The following is an 18409-nucleotide window of genomic DNA, read 5'->3' on the forward strand; positions in this document are numbered from 1 at the left end:
TTGTAATCTTATCAACTACAAGGGGGTGCTCAAACACTTTGAAATTTTTCTAAGTTGTATGAAATCCAAAAAAATCAAGTTATAATTTATTTGATTTTTACGTAAGTACTAGTTTTCACATTATTTGAAAGTGTGATTTAAAAATTATTATGTAATAAACATTTTTATTTCTATTTTTTATGATTTTTTAAAGTGAAATTCTAAAAATATTACTTTTGAAAAATTATAAAAAATAGAGATAAAAATGTTTTTCTACTTAAAAACTTATAAATCACATGTGCAAATAATGTGAAAACAGATACTTAAATAAAATTCTGAATAATAAATACTTGTTTTTTTTTTGTTTTCATACAACATACAAAAATTTCAAAGTGGTTGAGCACCCCCTTGTAGTTGAGATAAAATTACGAAACTTGGTGTATTTTATCAGCATAATAAGTGTAACAAAATAAGGGGGTGCCCCGTCGGAAAATAAAAAGAAATGTTTTTTGAACCACCCTATTGCAGCCGTTAAATAACTTTCGTAGGCAACTTTTTAACATGGTCACTGCAGGATGGGGTTGGTGGAAGTGGAGGAGACACCATGGAAAGTATGCTTAATTATGAGTTATTGGCTTATTACCACAGCAAACATGTTTAAATGAAAACTCAATAGGGTATAAATTTAGGTTTTCACCCTCAACCTCAACCTGCGTTTCAAATCATTGCGTTTTTATATTATCACTATCTACATTGACTTTTAAGTTCATTAAAATTGTATCACCAGGAAAATACCACCAAAGATAGGAACAAAAAATAAAGAAAACTATGAATCTTAAAATCTATTTATTTCAACATTAGAAAATCAAACCAAGATCATTTCTTTCCTTTCTTGCTTGCGGGTTTTTCTTCCGTATTCTTCGGATTCTGCCAGTTCAAAGGGTTTCGGCGGTACATGGGCCACGGGGGCACGGTCAAGATGGCAGCAAGCAGGAAACCGGCTCCCAGGATATACACTGATTGAGAGAACTGCTGAACAATATACCCCCAAACAAATCCAACGATGCTGAACAGTGTTATGATGGCTCTGTATAATTTCTCTGCCTTAGCTTGCCCGACGTAGTCAATGTGAGTTGGGATTGATGTGAAGAAATCCATGGTTGTTAATTGTGCTTAGTCTTTTTCTTAAAACAATTAGTTTTGTCTTTTTTATAAGAAATCGGAAATCAAAATCGTCGCAGACACGTCAGTATAGCCACGACAGATCCACAGATACAAAACAGTAACTTAATGACAGGTGTCATTGAGTCCGAAACGATCAAGTTTAATTTTCTAGGTTTTTAGTATAAATTTTTAATCAGTATCAAGAAAATTCTTAGATACATTATTTTGGTTTGTGCTTACATTCATTTTATTATACCTTTGTATGACAAACATAGAATAGAGGCTTTTAAGCTGTTTCTTCGTTTGGTATATTTTTATTTTTTGTTACTTTTTTTTCTAACTTATTTTTCATATATGGCCTCTCATATAGCAACACTGCGTTGCACTTTCCGTCAGTCGGTTGTCAACATTCAGTTCGATCAGACTCATTAGGTTAATTTTAGTTAACAAAGATATTAGTTTTATTTTCCAAAAGTACAACAAACAAAATTAATTAAAATGACAACATTTAAGCAAGTTCCTCTTACATGTGGTGGCCATACTAGACCAGTGGTGCATTTGGACTTTAGTGACGTTACCAAGGATGGGTATTACCTGATTTCTGCCTGCAAAGGTGAGTTATTAACGACTGCTTTGCACTTGCGTGCCCTTTCGCCTTGGCCTAGTCGTGGGTGGAAGACCTGCAAATGTGTTTGGGTTGTGTTTGTTTGGGATTCGTCGCGACAGATGTTAGGTTAAGATGTATTGGAAAGGCCTTCACTTTTCTTGTTTTTGTCGACCGGTCCGCTCGGCCGGCATGCATTCTAGGTGTGTGATGGCCTTCTCTTTCCGGGCTTGCAGGAAGTGCCTTGAGTATCCGCTCGTATGTGTCTCGCAGCCGCTCGCCTTGACGTCGCGCCGTGCTTTTTGTTCACGATGTTGACATGACTTTTAAGTTATAGGCCTTTGTGCTCGTAGTGTCACTGTCCGAATAAAATCGCTTTTCTGCTTTACATGTTGACATTTCACTTGCTCTGGGTCACCTTGTACTTGTCCAAGGCTCCAATAAGATCTTGACATTAATGTTTATATCTTAATACTTGAGAAAACAGATAACTTTCATTAAGGAAACAGTTTTGTTGCAACATTAATTGTAATTATAGGTATTGTTGTTCATGTACAGCTATTATCTGTTGATAAAGTGATCTTAAATGAGAATAGAGCAACCTTCATCTAAGATTATCTTTCCTTATATAGAGTAGAGTTTGTCTGTTCATATACCATTTATAGAAATGTTTGAAAAGGAGCATGCCAAGAATATTTCAAATATGTTTTCATAAATTAGTGAGCCAATCAACTTCTCGGAGTGTTGGATATGGTTTTATTTCCTAGCTGTATCTTTAAAACCAAACCTTTATTGGTTATTAATTAATTTGGTACTTATAAATCCATATAAACCAGCTATCTTGAAAATGTAATAAAAGTATGTATTGATAACAGATAAAAAAAAAGAATCATTGCCTTCCTGAGCATAATAAATAAATATAATGGGAGAATTTTACACAACTTAACCTAACAAGTCGTAAACAACTTAACCTAGTCTCACAGCACCTAAGCTCAATAAGGCTTGTGTTGTATATTAAACACAAAAAAGAGTAGGTATACTCTTAGGCATTGGGACAAATGGTACATTGGGAGCATTTTACTAGAGTGTCACTGATGAAAGCTATTTATACTCACGAGAATGCTATAAAGTTTGTTTTTGGTCTTATTAAAAGAGTAGCATTTTATAAGTGAGTCTTGGGCACAGGGCATTGGCCCAGTACTATTACAAAAGCACATTGCCAATATATCATTCTGATTTATTAAATATACACTGTGTCATTAAATAAATGCAGTTTACATTTCTCTGATGATATTCTACTGCTTTATTTCATGTAAAATAATAACACAAATTAAATCACTCTTTAATGGTTACGTCTATAAAAGAAAATAATACAGAGCATACAGCAATTTAAATAGAGGCAAACAACGAGTAATCTTATTTTTAAAAAGCAATATCTTCCAGACAACCTTTACATAAATAGAAATAGAAATGTTTATTTGCCAGAATACCTTACAATAAGGTCTTAAATCTTAATACAGTTTTAGAATCAGTACTCAGTCAACATAAAGCCAACATGAAAAAATGTTTGTTAATTACATTTACTAGTAAGTTAATTTCTTTATTAAATAATTAATTTTAACTGCAGTCTACAACTTATTTGTTGTATATCTTATAAGCATAGTGCTTTTATGTCCCTTGGCACTTGATGTAGCATTTCCATAGTGTAAGCTTGATTATGCCGGTCCACTTATGGGCAACTTATTTCAAAGTCAATGTCTATAAATAATGTATGTGTAAGTGATAATCAAAGACATATAATATCTCAATAAAACATTCTGACAAACTATAACATGTGCCATGTGGCTCCTGTTATGCTCTATAACTCGCATTATTTGTGGTAAAAATCTATTACATAAATCATAAATCATTTATTTTTCGTGATAAACTTAGTGTAGATACAAAAGTAACATAATTAATCCAACAATAAATTAAATATTGTAGTAGTAGTAAAACACTTTATTGTACAAAAAGGAACATAAAACATGAAAAAATACACATCATTAATACATACGCGAACTTATCCCTTTCAGGGATCTCTTCCAGTTTACCTTTGAGCAATTGAGATTTCTTATAAATTATTTCATATTGAACAAAGGGTTTTTTAGAATGTAATAATGTTTTACTGGTTAGGGATGTGAAAATAGTAACATACTATTTTAACCCTTTGAGCGTCACAGAGGACTGTGGACGTCGTCGAAAATTCTTGCCAAGGACACCAGTGACGGCCACAGCCGTCAGCTTCGTCAATGCAATAGGGACTTACGCGGGACTCCGTAAAGTTCAATTTCGCTCAAATAATCGCGATCGCCTGGCGTCCTGGGCACGGCATATTCCTTTGGCGTCGGGCGTTCAAAGAGTTAATAAAGTACTAACTAAATGCCTTTATAATTAATGTGCAGATCAGTATATTCCCACCATGATCTAGATGTGAATATACAAACGTTCCCGCTTTGCAATGTAATGTCTGTTTCTATACATGTCTATGACTACAATTATGAATTCCATTATAGATGGCAAGCCCATGTTGCGGCAAGGTGAGACAGGTGACTGGATTGGCACCTTCGAGGGGCACAAAGGAGCCGTGTGGGGCGTAGCCCTGACTCAAAACGCTAACTTGGCGGCCAGCGGCGCTGCTGACTTCTCAGGTATGATATCTACCGTAAGAGAGAGATAGTAAGACGCTGAGGGAGACGGTTGAATTTATTGGCACCTTCAAGGGGCACAAAGGAGCCGTATGGGGCGTAGCCCTGACTCAAAACGCGAACTTGGCGGCCAGCGGCGCTGCTGACTTCTGGTATGATATGTAATATATCTACTGCTAGAGAGAGAGATAGTAAGACAGTGAGGGAGATGGTTGAGTGGATCAACACCTTTCAGGGGCACAAAGGAGTTGTGTGGGGCGAGCCTTTAACCGCACCTAAACTATTTTCGATAATGTCCGACCGAAGCTTGAGTAGTTTCGGTTTCGGCAGGTTTCGGCATGATAATTATGATTCGACCATTTGTTCCGTTTCGGCCGAAACCAGAGCAAAAACGAACCTTCGGTTTTGGAAAAAAACTGGTTTCGGTCAGACACTAGTGTTTACATACGACACTTGCACATTTACAATTCGAGATGTTACGAATACCTTACCTATGTATGAGTGCGAAATCGACTTGTTATGAAATATAATTCATAGTCTGGCCCGGCAAACCAATTAAAACGATTTGTCTTCTCAGTAGAAAAAGGTGAGAAATTCAATATTTTTATGGGATATTGACTCTTCGCGCCTATTTTTTTCTCCGATTTGTCGGCTCAGTAGAAAAAGGTGCGAAACTCAAAATTTTATGAGAGATTGACTCTTCGTGCCTACATTTTTCTAGTTTACCGCCTTATTCCACTGAAAAAATTGTTTGGCCGGACTATATAACCGTTGTGTTTTGACAATATTTTTTTCTTTTAGCGAAACTCTGGGACGCGCGTTACGGCGAGGTGGTCCACACGTTCGACCACGACCACATAGTGAAGAGCGTAAACTTCAATGCTGACGACTCTCTTCTTCTTACTGCGAGCAACGAGAAACTCATCCGGGTGTTCGATCTGAACAAGCCTGAGGCTGGCCGTGAGTTTTTATATCCTCTCTACAACATAAACGCTCCGTCACATTGGCGCGGTAGCGGAACCGACGCGGATTGCGCGCGGTACCGCGCAACTGGGAATGCACAGAACGTTATGAAAAATGAAAATATTCATTTTCAGGCAACTGGCCCATAGATAAATACCTTAAAACTAGCATACATAGAGTTAAGAGCTACGTCACATTGCCGAAGCGCGGCACCGCGTTCAATCGATACGCCGACCGACACATTGGCGCGGATCGGAGGCGGACCGGTTGTGCTGCCTGCGCCCGCCTACCCGTAGCCGTAGGTAACTTACAACGCGGTTGCAACGCGGGTCCACGATCAAAACGCTTTCAATCCGCCGACCGCGCTCAATGTGACATCACCGCCTTGCTACCGCGCCGCTCCGCAACCGCTCCGGAACGCTTCCGCGTCAATGTGACGGAGCCTAAGTCGTATGGGGCCCACTGATTAACAGTCCGCCGGACGGTATCGGCCTGTCAGTTGTTCGGAACTGTCAAAATTTTGTTCTAACTGACAGGCCGATGCCGTCCGGCGGACTGTTAATCAGTGGGCCCCTTTAGTGTCGTAAACATGATCGAGTTCCCAGCGAGGCCAAGGGTAGTAGCAGTGACACCAAATGTGGGTAGATCACAATTAGACTCGCACACGTCAGTTACTCCGTGGAGGTGGCACGTGCAACTGTGCCTAAATATCGGAAACTCGAAATACCAATATTCATGGTCAATACCTCGCTTTCAATTGCATTTATAATATAAGTCTCTCATTTCCAATATTGATTGATTGCTTGTAACCGACACCGAGAGCATATCGCTCCCCTCTTTGTGACCAGAGGGCCTACCGCGAATCACGTTCGACGTGTTGCCTCCCTGTCACACTTGCGTACGAATTTACAAGTGCAACAGAGAGGCAACACGTCGAACGTGGTTCGGGGTAGGCCCGCACACAGAGAATAAATAATAGTACTACCGTACAGAAAGGACACTTCCTAGAAAACCGAAGTTTGACAGCGATTCAGGGACGAATCATGCTATCCCTTTCTAAGTTATGGCACTATCCCTTTCGGCTATTTAGGGTTGTCAAAATTCAAGTAATTATCTTATCTGTGGTCGTGCGCGCAAAAGGACGTCAAGTGGTGCCAACCCTAATAATTGCTCGGAGCCATGCTGAGCCGAACGGAGCCGAGTTTGCCCGAAGTCAGGAGTGTCCCCACTGCCTCAGATTAGGCATCCATCATAATTGCGTTGATATTGATCACACAGATACAGGGAAAATACCGTTTTCCTTGTTGGTTTCACAACAAATTCTAATTGAATCAGAGTCCTTGCCGAAAGCAATGCGTTTATGGTCAAGTATTTACTAGGTATTGTATTGTTACCTCAAGGTTCTGGTGTGAGTCAGAATTCCTATGTGCACACGGGTGCCTCGTTGTGGTTAGTAATTTAAATCGTAGTCTAAATGATATAATAAAACACACGTATTTGAAAGCTGGATTGTGCTTACGCAATCTTCTTTGGAGATCTTTTATCGGGATTGCGAAAGAATTATGGCCTATTTTTTATGGGGGGTCCTATGAATTTTATTTATTTATTTAAACTTTATTGCACAAAATATATACAACAATGTACAAATGGCGGACTTAATGCATAATTATTATGAAAGCTAACATTATGAACATTACGAATATCAACATTTTTATGACAAATTAATTAGGGATAATAAAAATTTAAACAACGATTTATTTCCAGCCGTTGAAAAATTCAGCGCCCACACCAGCAGTATCCGCCACGCTGTGTTTCTTCACAACTCTCGCATCGCCAGCGTCAGCGACGACCTCACTATGCGCGTCTGGGACAGGACGTCTGGCCAGGTGAGACAATGCATTACCGACCCTATTACACAAGACATAGAGTTTACAATTCAGCGCCCACACCGGCAGTATCCGCCACGCGGTGTTCCTCCACAACTCCCGCATCGTCAGCGTCAGCGACGACCTCACTATGCGCGTCTGGGACAGGACGTCTGGCCAGGTGAGACAATACATTACCGACCCTATAGCACAAGCTATAGAGTTTACAATTCAACGCCCACACCAGCAGTATCCGCCACGCCGTGTTTGTCCACAACTCTCGCATCGCCAGCGTCAGCGACGACCTCACTATGCGCGTCTGGGACAGGACGTCTGGCCAGGTGAGACTTTACATTACCGACCCTGTTACACAAGACATAGAGTTTACAATTCAGCGCCCACACCAGCAGTATCCACCACGCGGTGTTTCTCCACAACTCCCGCATCGCCAGCGTCAGCGACGACCTCACTATGCGCGTCTGGGACAGGATGTCTGGCCAGGTGAGACTTACATTACCGACCCTATTAAACAGGTGATAGAGTCTAAATTTCACTGTTCCACAACTCCCGCATCGCCAACGTCAGCGACGACCTCACTATGCGCGTCTGGGACAGGACGACTGGCCAGGTGAGACAATACATTACCGACCTTATTACACAAGACATAGAGTTTACAATTCAGCTTAAACTGAACGGTTGTTTATTGCGTATACCTTTACTGGGAAAATTTTCTTTTGTCTAACAAATATACTTGTATTGCAGGAGGTGAACAAAATCGAGTTTACTTCAATTCCAAATAGTTTAGAGCTGTCAAGAGATGGCGCCATTTTGACAGTAGCACATGGTGAGTTCACAATTATTGTTAATATTTTTTTTAGGTATATACTATTCAAATCATTACATAATACACAACTGCCCAAAGAGAAAGTTTTAGAAGCAGAGAAGACCAGGCCCCGTAGACAACATGCCAATCGCTAACGCTCCGTAGCGAACGAAACGCAACTGTCTCTATCACACTATTATGGAAGAGTGATAGAGAGACACAAAGCGATTCGATGGCGAAGCGCAAGCGATTGTCACCTTGGTAAGGCCGCCAGTAGCCGTATTAAGATTTAAAACATCTGAATTGCAAGCATCAATTATTGTTGATAACGCAAGCGAGAGGTACCGTGAGTCGTGTCAAGTTCGCATCGTATCGATAACAAATCTAGTTTGATTTTAAAGTCCGAATTGGTCCTTTACTCCCACTTAGGGCCACTTACACCATTCACTGACCCGGGGCTAACTGGTTAAACCTGGAGTTACTATGCTTACCAGTACATTTTGACACTGGGTTAACGGCTTAACCGCTTAACCCCGGATTAATGGGATGGTGCAAGTGGCGCTTAGTGTAAACCCTGGCCAAAGTTTTGTTTGCTAAGTCTTACGAGGTTAAATTCGTTTATATAAAATTCCGTGAAGTTGTGCAAGGTTTCACGTATACGACGGATTATTATACAACCTAACTCTTTCTTGATTGGATTATAAATTGAGCTGTCAACGAGGCCGACTCAATTTTGACATAATCTTTAGGAACCATGAATCTAGTATATAACTTGATCAGGCATGAGGGGTGGGGGGAAATGACCGAACGGGATAGTCTTATTTATCTTTCCGTAGAGTAGCAGCGAAAGCTCTATTATTGTTTGACCTTGTCACAATCTCACATTTTTTTTATTCCCCACCGTAAATTTAGTATGAATTATGGTGGGCAACAAATAAATTCGACCAATCATAGTGTCGCATGGATCTATATCCCCACGCAAGCCTATCAAGAGACCAGGATTTATAGGCCCATGAAAAAAAAAGAATTTTCTAATTAACTATTGACCCTTCTACAGGTACTAATGTGTCGTTCTACTCGACGGACACAATGCGTAAGATGCGCGAAGTGGCCGTCCCGACCAAGTGCTACTCCGCCTCGCTGGCCCCCTCGCGAGCCACCTTCGTGTGCGGCGGCGAGGACCTCAAGGTCTACAAGTTCGACTACAACACGGGCACCGAACTAGGTACTGTAGTATATATCAACAGGTACCAACGTGTCGTTCTACTCGACGGACACGATGCGCAAGATGCGCGAAGTGGCCGTCCCGACCAAGTGCTACTCCGCCTCGCTGGCCCCCTCGCGAGCCACCTTCGTGTGCGGCGGCGAGGACCTCAAGGTCTACAAGTTGGATTACAACACGGGCACCGAGCTAGGTAACTACTATATATTCATTTTACTGATTTTGGAAAAAGAAGACAGCTATCAAATTCGTTAATTTTGGCAAAAAAAAGTTTCGACGCCAATAGATTCCATTCCTATTCAGGGTCAAAAGCTTTTTTGAGATCTAGGTAAAGGCACTAGGAAAGCCACAAATGAAGGGAAATGTTTCTCAATTATTCTTAAGAATTCTTAAGAATGCCGGAGCTAGCACTACTGCAACGCGCTATAATCGCTTTATGCAATGCGCTATACATAATTGCTTTATGCGGTTCGCGCATATTGAAATTCCATTTAACAGACATTTTTTCGTAATTTAGGGATTGGTTCTTCAGTAAAAATTATTAGCGACTAACGAAATTGTCGTTTTGTATTATGACCTTTCGAGCGTTGAATAAAATGGCTGATACGTCGTTTTTGATGTGTTAAAATTATTACTTTTATTAATGTATTTTTGATGGATGTTTCAGAGTGTAATAAAGGCCATTTCGGTCCGGTGCACTGCGTGCGGTGGTCGCCGGACGGCGAGCTGTACGCCACCGGGTCCGAGGACGGCACCGTGCGACTGTGGCAGGTACGACTAGTCATCCTGTCATTATTTATCTGATATCCTATTTGTTAAAGGTTAACGTCACTTCATAACATAGTGGCGCCCTCTTCATAAGCTATCAAAATCAAATCGCATGTATAACGGGGAGTGCTCCGAGGATTTGGCTACTTTCCTACTAGTTAGATTCCTAGTAGATATGACCGCAAGGTCTACTACTACTGCTACTAGTGCTAGACACTAAAACTGGTGTGGGCCGCATGTACTTGTAGCGACGCGACGAAATCACGGAGTGAGCCACGCCTGATAATGTATGTTTGATTTAAGGGTGTGCCCGGGCGCGTGTACGGGCTGTGGCGGCGCAGCAACGAGACCGCGGCCATCACCAACGGCTTCAAGGAGGTCGCCGCCAACTGACACACGGACACCTGTCTGCAGGTAACCGACCTTACGACTACTAAAACATGCGAATTTGGATCGGCGATCCACGATTATGAAGACATAAACGTATTAAGTGCCAGTTGCACCATCCGCCCTTGACAGACTGACCATGTCACCCGCAGGGACCGGACAACCCTTTCCGCGATAAAAGCCTTTCAATGGGCGTCCCTTAAACAAGGCTAACACATTGTAAATGCTTTCCCATTTGAACTGCAAGCCCATTAATTCGGCTAGCCCTTACCGAAAAGCTTAGCCAAACATAAGGCTAGCCCTTTGCAATTGCTTACTGCTAGCCTATACGCCTTGCAATCCCTTATTAAGGGTTACCCTTTTCATTAAGCGCTTTTTATAAAGCTTTCCCTTTAGTATTGTCGTAGTTCAGCCTTGCGTGAAAGAGACAGGATTACTAAATTCCATCATTTGGAAGTTGGAAGCGCGCAAACATGAAACGAACGCCGCCGCCGACGATCGCTCGGATTCGAAGTAATGTGTGCTTTATGAAGAAGCCAGACGATTTAAATTAGCACGTTTATATGCTAAAGGGAAGCCCTTATATAAGGGTATAAGGGTGACCCTTATAAGCCATATGCGCAGCGGATGATAAGGGTTTTGTAAGGGTATTGGGCTACCAATTACTCAAATGGGCTAGCGCTATATAAGGGCTTTAAAAGCAAAATGAAAGGGTTTCGTCTGGCAAAGGGTATGGTGAGTTAAGCCTTATGCAAAACCCTCACAAAACCCTCTATAAGGGATAGCGGGCCGGTCCCTGGTCACCCGGCGCGCCGCGGCATTTTACTATGAAACTATCCATACTCTTTAACGATGTCAAACAGTTTGGTGCAACCGACCCTAAATCTTACTCACGCCGCTTTATAATAATCGTCGGGTAACCTCTTACGCCGCCATCATTGATCACGCCATCAATCAATTTAGAAATGTGTAAATCTAATCAAAGCACAATATTTTCGTAGTAATTTAAGCCAAGTGTCGGCAAATCGCGACTTACGAGTCGAATCCAGGTCTTTGGAGATACAATTGCGATTGCGAGGCACAATTAGAGTTCTTAGACTACTGAAAACGAATAATTTCTAACTGCGGTTGGCTCTTCTTCCTAAAATACCCACCCTGGTTTAACACCCATAATAAGGTTTTTAACCTTATTATGGGTGTTAAACCACTAAAAGTTCAATGCAAATAACACCTAATTTGGAAAAATGACAGATACACATAAAACACAATCAAATGCTATAGCTCAAATCGCTTTGAATTGTCATGTTTTCACAATGACGAACGATGCATAATCATAAACTTGCCAATGTAAGTTTTTCGCTGTAGTGCCCTCTGCATGGAGTAATTTACGAAGTATTCGCCCCATTTTTGAAGTGAAAACTTGTTTAGCGGCGTTGTGCACTTTTTGAGGTGGGGAAAAAATGATAAACTCGAGACAGCGTAAGGCGTCTCTCCTCTCTTTCTACCGCACGGCGAAAATGTATGCCTGAGCCTGCTGTTTCATGTAGGCGGCGCAGGGCGCTTGCGTGACGTTATGTTATGTGTGACGGACAATTTCATTGTTTTTTGATTTAAATGCCATCTAGTGAGTTTCCCTCAAACTGGTATTAATACTAGCAAAAAGCAGAGCTTTGTAAGGGCTCGCGGAGTTTTTCTACCTAAACGTATGTACCGACCCGCGACTTTGATCCAATCCGATGTTTATTTCATGTTCGATCGAGTGGGTGGGTATGTAATAAGTCAGTTAAGGCCGTAACACACTATCGCACCGCACCAAGGTCGCGGTACGGTGCGATAGTGTATTACGGCCTTTAAGAACGCAATTATAAGTGAGAGCAAGAAAGACAAATACTAACCGGACCCCGGTTGCTGTCAAGTACGCCTGTTTGTTACAGCTTTTACTTTGTCCATTAAAAACGTCTCCAGACGACAAAATCAAATTGCCAATATCATCCACACGTAATATACAATTTCATAAGCGCTTATTAGATCCTACACGGTCGCCCAGTACTTTTTGTAAGGATGCCAACTGGCTTTCCTACATAATGTTGGGTCAGCGAGCCAATGTCCTTGAATTTATTTTTGCGTCCACACCACACAATTCAGCGAAAATCTATCCCGTCTGGACACCTACTGGCGGTAATCACACTGCTCCGCACATAAACACACACACACAGTTCCACTAGGTACAGCCAAGGTTCAGCATTAGCTCTATCTTGGGTCCTGCTCTTCTAAGTGCTCGTTAAGACGTGTCAGATGACCAAAACAGCGTGTGCCTATGTTGCACCAAACCTGAGTTCCACTAGGTACTGCCAGGGTTCAGCATCAGCTTTATCTTGGGTACTACACCTAAGCGCTCATCAAGACGAGTCGGATGACCAAAACAGCGTGAGCCTATGTTGCAACAAACCTGAGTTCCACTACGTACTGCCAGGGATCAGCATCAGCTCTATCTTGGGTACTGCTCTCCCAAGTGCTCATCGTGACGAGTCGGATGTCCAAAACAATGTGTGTCTATGTTGCATCAAACCTGAGTTCCATTATACCTAATGGAACAATGGCAGTACCCTGCCAGGGTTCAGATCCGCTCTATTTTGCTTACTGCTTTCCCAAATGCTCATCAAGACGAGTCAGATTACCAAAACAGCGTGCGCCTATGCTACACACCACCTGAGTTCCACTATGTACTGTCAGGGTTCAGCATCCGCTTTATCCTGGGTACTGCTCTCCCAATTGCTCATCAAAACGAGTCGGATGACCAACAGCGTGTGTCTATGTTGCACCAAACCCGAGCTCCACTAGGTACTGCCAGGGTTCAGCATCACCTCTATCTTGGGAACTAACTCTCCTAAGTGCTCATCAAGATGAGTCGGATGACCAAAACATAATGTGCCTTAGTTGCACCAAACCTGAGTTCCACTAGGAACTGCCAGGGTTCTGGGTCATTTTGTTGAACTGCCCGCCGTCGTTGCAATTGGCGTGCAGTCGGCGTGTAGTTCCCATACAAGTTGCAGTCGTGTGTCGGCCCTAAGTCACTGAAGTTTGTATTAATATGCTTATCTTTATTTATAATTTTAGCAGTTCCAAGCAATAGTAACACTAAAGGCGCCATTCATTAATTACGTAAGACAATTTTTGCCAGGTTTTGCCCCTCCCTCCACTATGTAAGAAATAATAAGAATAGGCTGACCCCCTCCTTCTCCCATTCCCCTATATTACCATATATTACGTAAGAATCTAAAGGAAAAATTGAGTACCTACACGTTTGGTTTGTATTAGTGCTTATTTTTCAAAAAAAAAAATTTTTGTTTGTGATATATGTACCTGTACAAAGGTACTTGAGCTCGTTTAAGCTAACTCTGCACCGTGTTTGATAGCATAGTGTAGAAGTATTATTATTATGTATTTTAAACGTCATAATTTCATAGAAATTAAATAAAAAGTCGCATGTTTGTGATCTTACGTAAGAACTATGAAAACCCCCTCCCGCCCCCTTGTAAGAAAAAATAAGATATGTTCGACCCCCCTCCGCCCCAAAATCGTCTTACGTAATAAATTAATGGCGCCAAAACTGTTTCTCGAACTGAAAATACCCTGATTTAAGTTTACTAACACAACATGATTGATCAGTTCATCAGCGTCACAAAACCAAAATTGACCTCCGCAGTGAATACAGCAAGATTGATTGTTCTAGTAGGTATTCACAGAAACTTAATTGCTAAATTGGGAGTCAAACCAAGCGAAGCGAGGTGGGTCTGAATCCAAAATTTAAACCCACTTTTGTATTCATCGTTGTTAATGGCGTAAGCGCCATCGACATTATTGAAATTGAAAACACCACATAGGTATCGTTGTCTGAGTACCCACAACACAAGGCTTCTTGAGATTACTTTGGGGCTTAGTCAATTTGTATGTCCAATATTTATTTATTTTTTTACTAGTAACGCCATCTGTTAGAGAAGTAGATAATTCTTTATTTTGCCAACAGATGGCGCTAGTAGTAATACAAAGTGTTATTACTTTATTTTATTTTTTTAGGTTTATAAAATTATATTTTTATGTTTGATAACACATCTAGACATGAATTTACATTACTATGTCAAATTTCAAACCTAACAGTGCAGTAGTTTTTCCGTAAAGTGTACCACAAGAATGCATATTTCGTCGAATAGTGATAGGGCTCGCTTCGCTCGCCCTAATAACTGTAGTACCAGTAGTACTCACAGTGATGTGCTTAGGGGTTTCAAGTAATGCGACGATACAACGCTAGATGGCGTTAACCTCAATTATACATAGTGCTGCAGTCATTTTGCACTATATGACCCTGTTATTAATATTTTGTGTTACAATGCGTAAGATGAGTTTTCACTTCTGCCGGCACTCCCGGAGTGCAACCCGTTGTTTTTTTTATGACATTGATCTACAATCCACGGGATTATTATCAATAACATGTGATTTTTTTTGTTCGCAGGATTTTGAGAGGCAGTGAGAGTGCAAACAAAATTGTGCCTGGTGTTATCGCTCGGCGTTGTCACAGGCAAGCGTTACCGTTACGTTTCGAGGAGGCTAGTTGTAGGGTCCGTTGCACCAAATCGTCTTTCTCCTTTAAAACGTTTGTCAAATGGGGTTGGCAACTGTCAAAGGTTTGCATAGATGGCGCCATCATAGCTTGCCCCTTTGTCTATGAGATTTGGCTTAAAGGGCTGGCATCCAGGGCATAAAATTCCATTAAACAAACAATAATTGGCACAATTGGATTGACAGATGGTGGCGCCATCTGCTAAATACTCCGACCGGCCAACCCCATGGTATTGTACGGGAATTTGTGAGTGGCGTTCATCAGTACGTCAATCTTGGTTGGTGCAACTGGCCCCTAGCCCGAATCAAGACTATATTCGTAACAAAATGTCAAACTTTTGTGTTGTCCCTTTTTTCAACACTTTTTTTTATATACTCAAACCCAACGTATTTATTGTAAAAAGAAGGAAACTAAATAGACTTGATATGCAACAAAATAAAGTGATTTGTACATAATAAGCTTTTATATTTGCGTTTAGAAATGATAGTTTAATAAAACAACATTTTTAAAACAAAATATTCGTTTACTTGTTTTGTCACTAGATGAGATTTGTGTTCCTATAATAGCTAGTTATAACAATTTTACACCTTGATTTCGGCCAATGTTTACTACAATTATTTATACAAGAACATTTTAAGGCCTGAGCACATCGGATACGTGCGCGTGCACTAAAACGTCACGCAGGAGGTGTGCCGTATCTCATAAGTATCTGTATATTACAACGCGCACCCACACGTATACGCAAACGCAGCCGGTGTGCACAGGCCTTTAGGCAGTGACAAATGTTGATAACTGTTTTTAAAACTTATACAACTAGAACAGCACATATCGGTAAATTAAACAAGTTAAGGTAACTATTTGATTTTTATACTCAGTTACAGATGTGCCGTCGGAAAGTTTCCAAAATAGCGAAATTTCCAAATGGAAAAATTTCGGAAACTTCTCGTATTTTTGTATGGGTATCGGAATTTTCCATATCCAAAGTGAAATCCATCATTTTCTCTCAAAATTTCCTGAAATTTCCGATAATGTATCCAACTTTTTGGAAACTTGCCGCAACTTGCACATCTGACTCAATTATTGTACATCTTGGTAACATGTAACATTTATTTAGTGCATGTCAATTTGTATTTTTAGAACAACTGGGTGTATTGTATTTATTATGTCAATATACTTAACCTAATTTTGTTTTCGCCACATCAAAATTAAAGCTAACGATGGCCATAAATGCTTAACTATAATTAAAAAGAATTTTATTTCGAAGGAGTATAAAATTATAAAAATGTAATTTGGTACTTTATGAAACAGTTTGTTAAAGCCACATTATTGCATTGCAACGAAGTGTCTTAAACAATGTACAGATCTTAACAATACCCTAAATTAGACTAATAAATAGCAACTATTTATTATACATATTTAACTATAGTGTATTCATCCTCACGTGTGTTATCATGTAAACAAACGTGACGTCTAAGTGTCATTCCAACAATACGACTCATAGACAATGTAGACATCGTAATGTCAGATGTTTTTGAGATTATCCGTTCGTTACTACGATTATTGATGAAAATCTTATTAGAAATGAGGTTTTTCAGTGATTATTTGGTTGAATTCAATACTTTGTGAGTTTCTTTAAATATACAGCAACATTTTAAGTGATGATTATTGTGTAATTCCAGAGAAAAGTGTTATAATGTCTTCGAGAAGTGTTTGTTTACATGATAGGACAAGTAAGGATGAATACACTTTACCTAATTATTTGTTATAATAAACTTAAACAAGGAGTATATAATTCTGCAAGTCTACAATACACAAGGGAAGGTATAGACTGGAAAAGTATTTTATTTCTAATCCCTACATTTAAATAATAATTTAAAAGTGGGACTCGTTTTAATTTATTTTTATCTACGCCCATATCATAAAACCGCTACGGGCCCTATTTAAAAATTAAAACATCGCAACAGAAGGTTTTTATATGTTCGTAGATAAATTCTTATTATGCAACCGTTTATCATTTGGCGTTTAAACGGTCAATCACATTAAATCACACTTGTGTTTTAATCCCATTATTAGGTAACAGTTGCATAAACTATTAGGTATATTGATATTCCCGGCACTTAATCATATTTAAATTAGTAATCAACTCCGTTATAGACGGATAATTAATTTTACCATATTGTACAACCTTTTGTTCAATATATTTGAGCAATATATTTTCGTTATATTTACCATTTGCGGTCTCAAAATTAAAAGGTCCACTTTACATACCGATAAACGGTCACTGTTACAAAACAGGTTCTAGTCTAGACCTGTTTAGTATTTTTTTTATGAAAGTACAGTCAACAAGAGAAAAAAACATGTAAACGATCATGTCGCTTAGTTATTTCTGTTGCTAACTGAATATAAAAGGAAATCCGCGTTCGGCTTGATCAGAACAATAACATCTGAATCTGAACAGCGTTAGAGTGTGTGTTCAGATATTTTTGAGCACCTCGGCCGCTCCGATATATCTGATGGCGACTGTATGTTAAGCTACAACCAGAGTAGAACTGAGTAATCGTTCGTTAAACATAGATACAGTTGAGGACAATAATTATATTTTTTTAGCGATATCTGGATTTTTTGTACATACTTTTTATGTCAAAACTTAATTAGTTGTTGTTTTTCGTTAGAATCATTGGTAAATCGTAAATCCTCTTTCGGGTCGTCACGTTTTACCTATGTTCGATGAACTTTTTTAACTTGTACGTCCGAGACCGGAAAAAACATCCCAAACGGAGGTTCTCTTTTCTTACCAAGTGCCTAGATCGATAGAACTAAAGCTTCTCACTAAGAAAACAAAAAAGCATTTCGTCAAAAAAAATTCGCTTACGTAGCGAGCTCGCAATTCGGTCAAATCACTCGTCTAAAGAACGATCACTTGCCCCACTGACTCCTCACTTAGCAACAAACGGCGACAGGTCCGGGAACTTGAAGTTGAGCGGCGGGCGGCGCGGCGCGCGCGCGGCCGCGGGGTGTGGGCCGGGCGCGGCGGCGCCGCACTGCGCCGCGCACACGTCGTCGCGCGCCACCGCCTCGCGCGGCCACTCGCGCAGCAGCTGCGCGCAGTCCGTGATGCGCAGGGACGCGCATTGGGCCTGCAATTATGTACATTCTTGTAATACGTGTTAAATATTATTCGGAGAATTCGTCGAGTTACAGTAGGTACAGGTTATAAACGAGAAATGAAGTCAACTGAACGTGAAAAATGGCGTAACTTTACTCGTTAATTGCGATAGAACCCTTGTACAGTCAACGGCAGAAGTTGCTAAGCGGGCGTGTTCAAAAGTACC

At 40.4% G+C, this 18409-nt stretch overlaps 3 protein-coding genes across 3 annotated transcripts in view; 1 reads left to right on the top strand and 2 right to left on the bottom strand.

Moving 5' to 3' along the window:
• Positions 1-812: 812 nt before the first annotated feature.
• Positions 813-1275, bottom strand: LOC134791827 (signal peptidase complex subunit 1). The gene has a single exon (XM_063762962.1). It carries the CDS (start codon positions 1135-1137, stop codon positions 856-858), a length of 282 nt encoding a protein of 93 aa, XP_063619032.1. The 5' UTR covers positions 1138-1275; the 3' UTR covers positions 813-855.
• Positions 1276-1520: 245 nt separating this feature from the next.
• LOC134791339 (serine-threonine kinase receptor-associated protein) lies at positions 1521-15593 on the top strand. The gene is made up of 9 exons (XM_063762355.1): positions 1521-1756; positions 4300-4434; positions 5233-5391; positions 7159-7280; positions 8022-8103; positions 9140-9307; positions 9972-10075; positions 10376-10486; positions 14970-15593. The coding sequence occupies exons 1-8, from the start codon at positions 1642-1644 to the stop codon at positions 10463-10465; spliced, it is 975 nt and encodes a 324-aa protein (XP_063618425.1). The 5' UTR covers positions 1521-1641; the 3' UTR covers positions 10466-10486; positions 14970-15593.
• LOC134791331 (heme peroxidase 2) overlaps positions 15580-18409 on the bottom strand; it is a 104815-nt gene continuing 101985 nt past the window's right edge. The window contains exon 24 of the mRNA XM_063762347.1: positions 15580-18214. Coding sequence (XP_063618417.1) covers positions 18014-18214 — 201 coding nt within the window. The 3' untranslated portion in view covers positions 15580-18013. The remainder of the gene's footprint in view (positions 18215-18409) is intronic.

This window comes from Cydia splendana, chromosome 6 (assembly GCF_910591565.1).
Source record: "Cydia splendana chromosome 6, ilCydSple1.2, whole genome shotgun sequence".
Taxonomy (NCBI): domain Eukaryota; kingdom Metazoa; phylum Arthropoda; class Insecta; order Lepidoptera; family Tortricidae; genus Cydia; species Cydia splendana.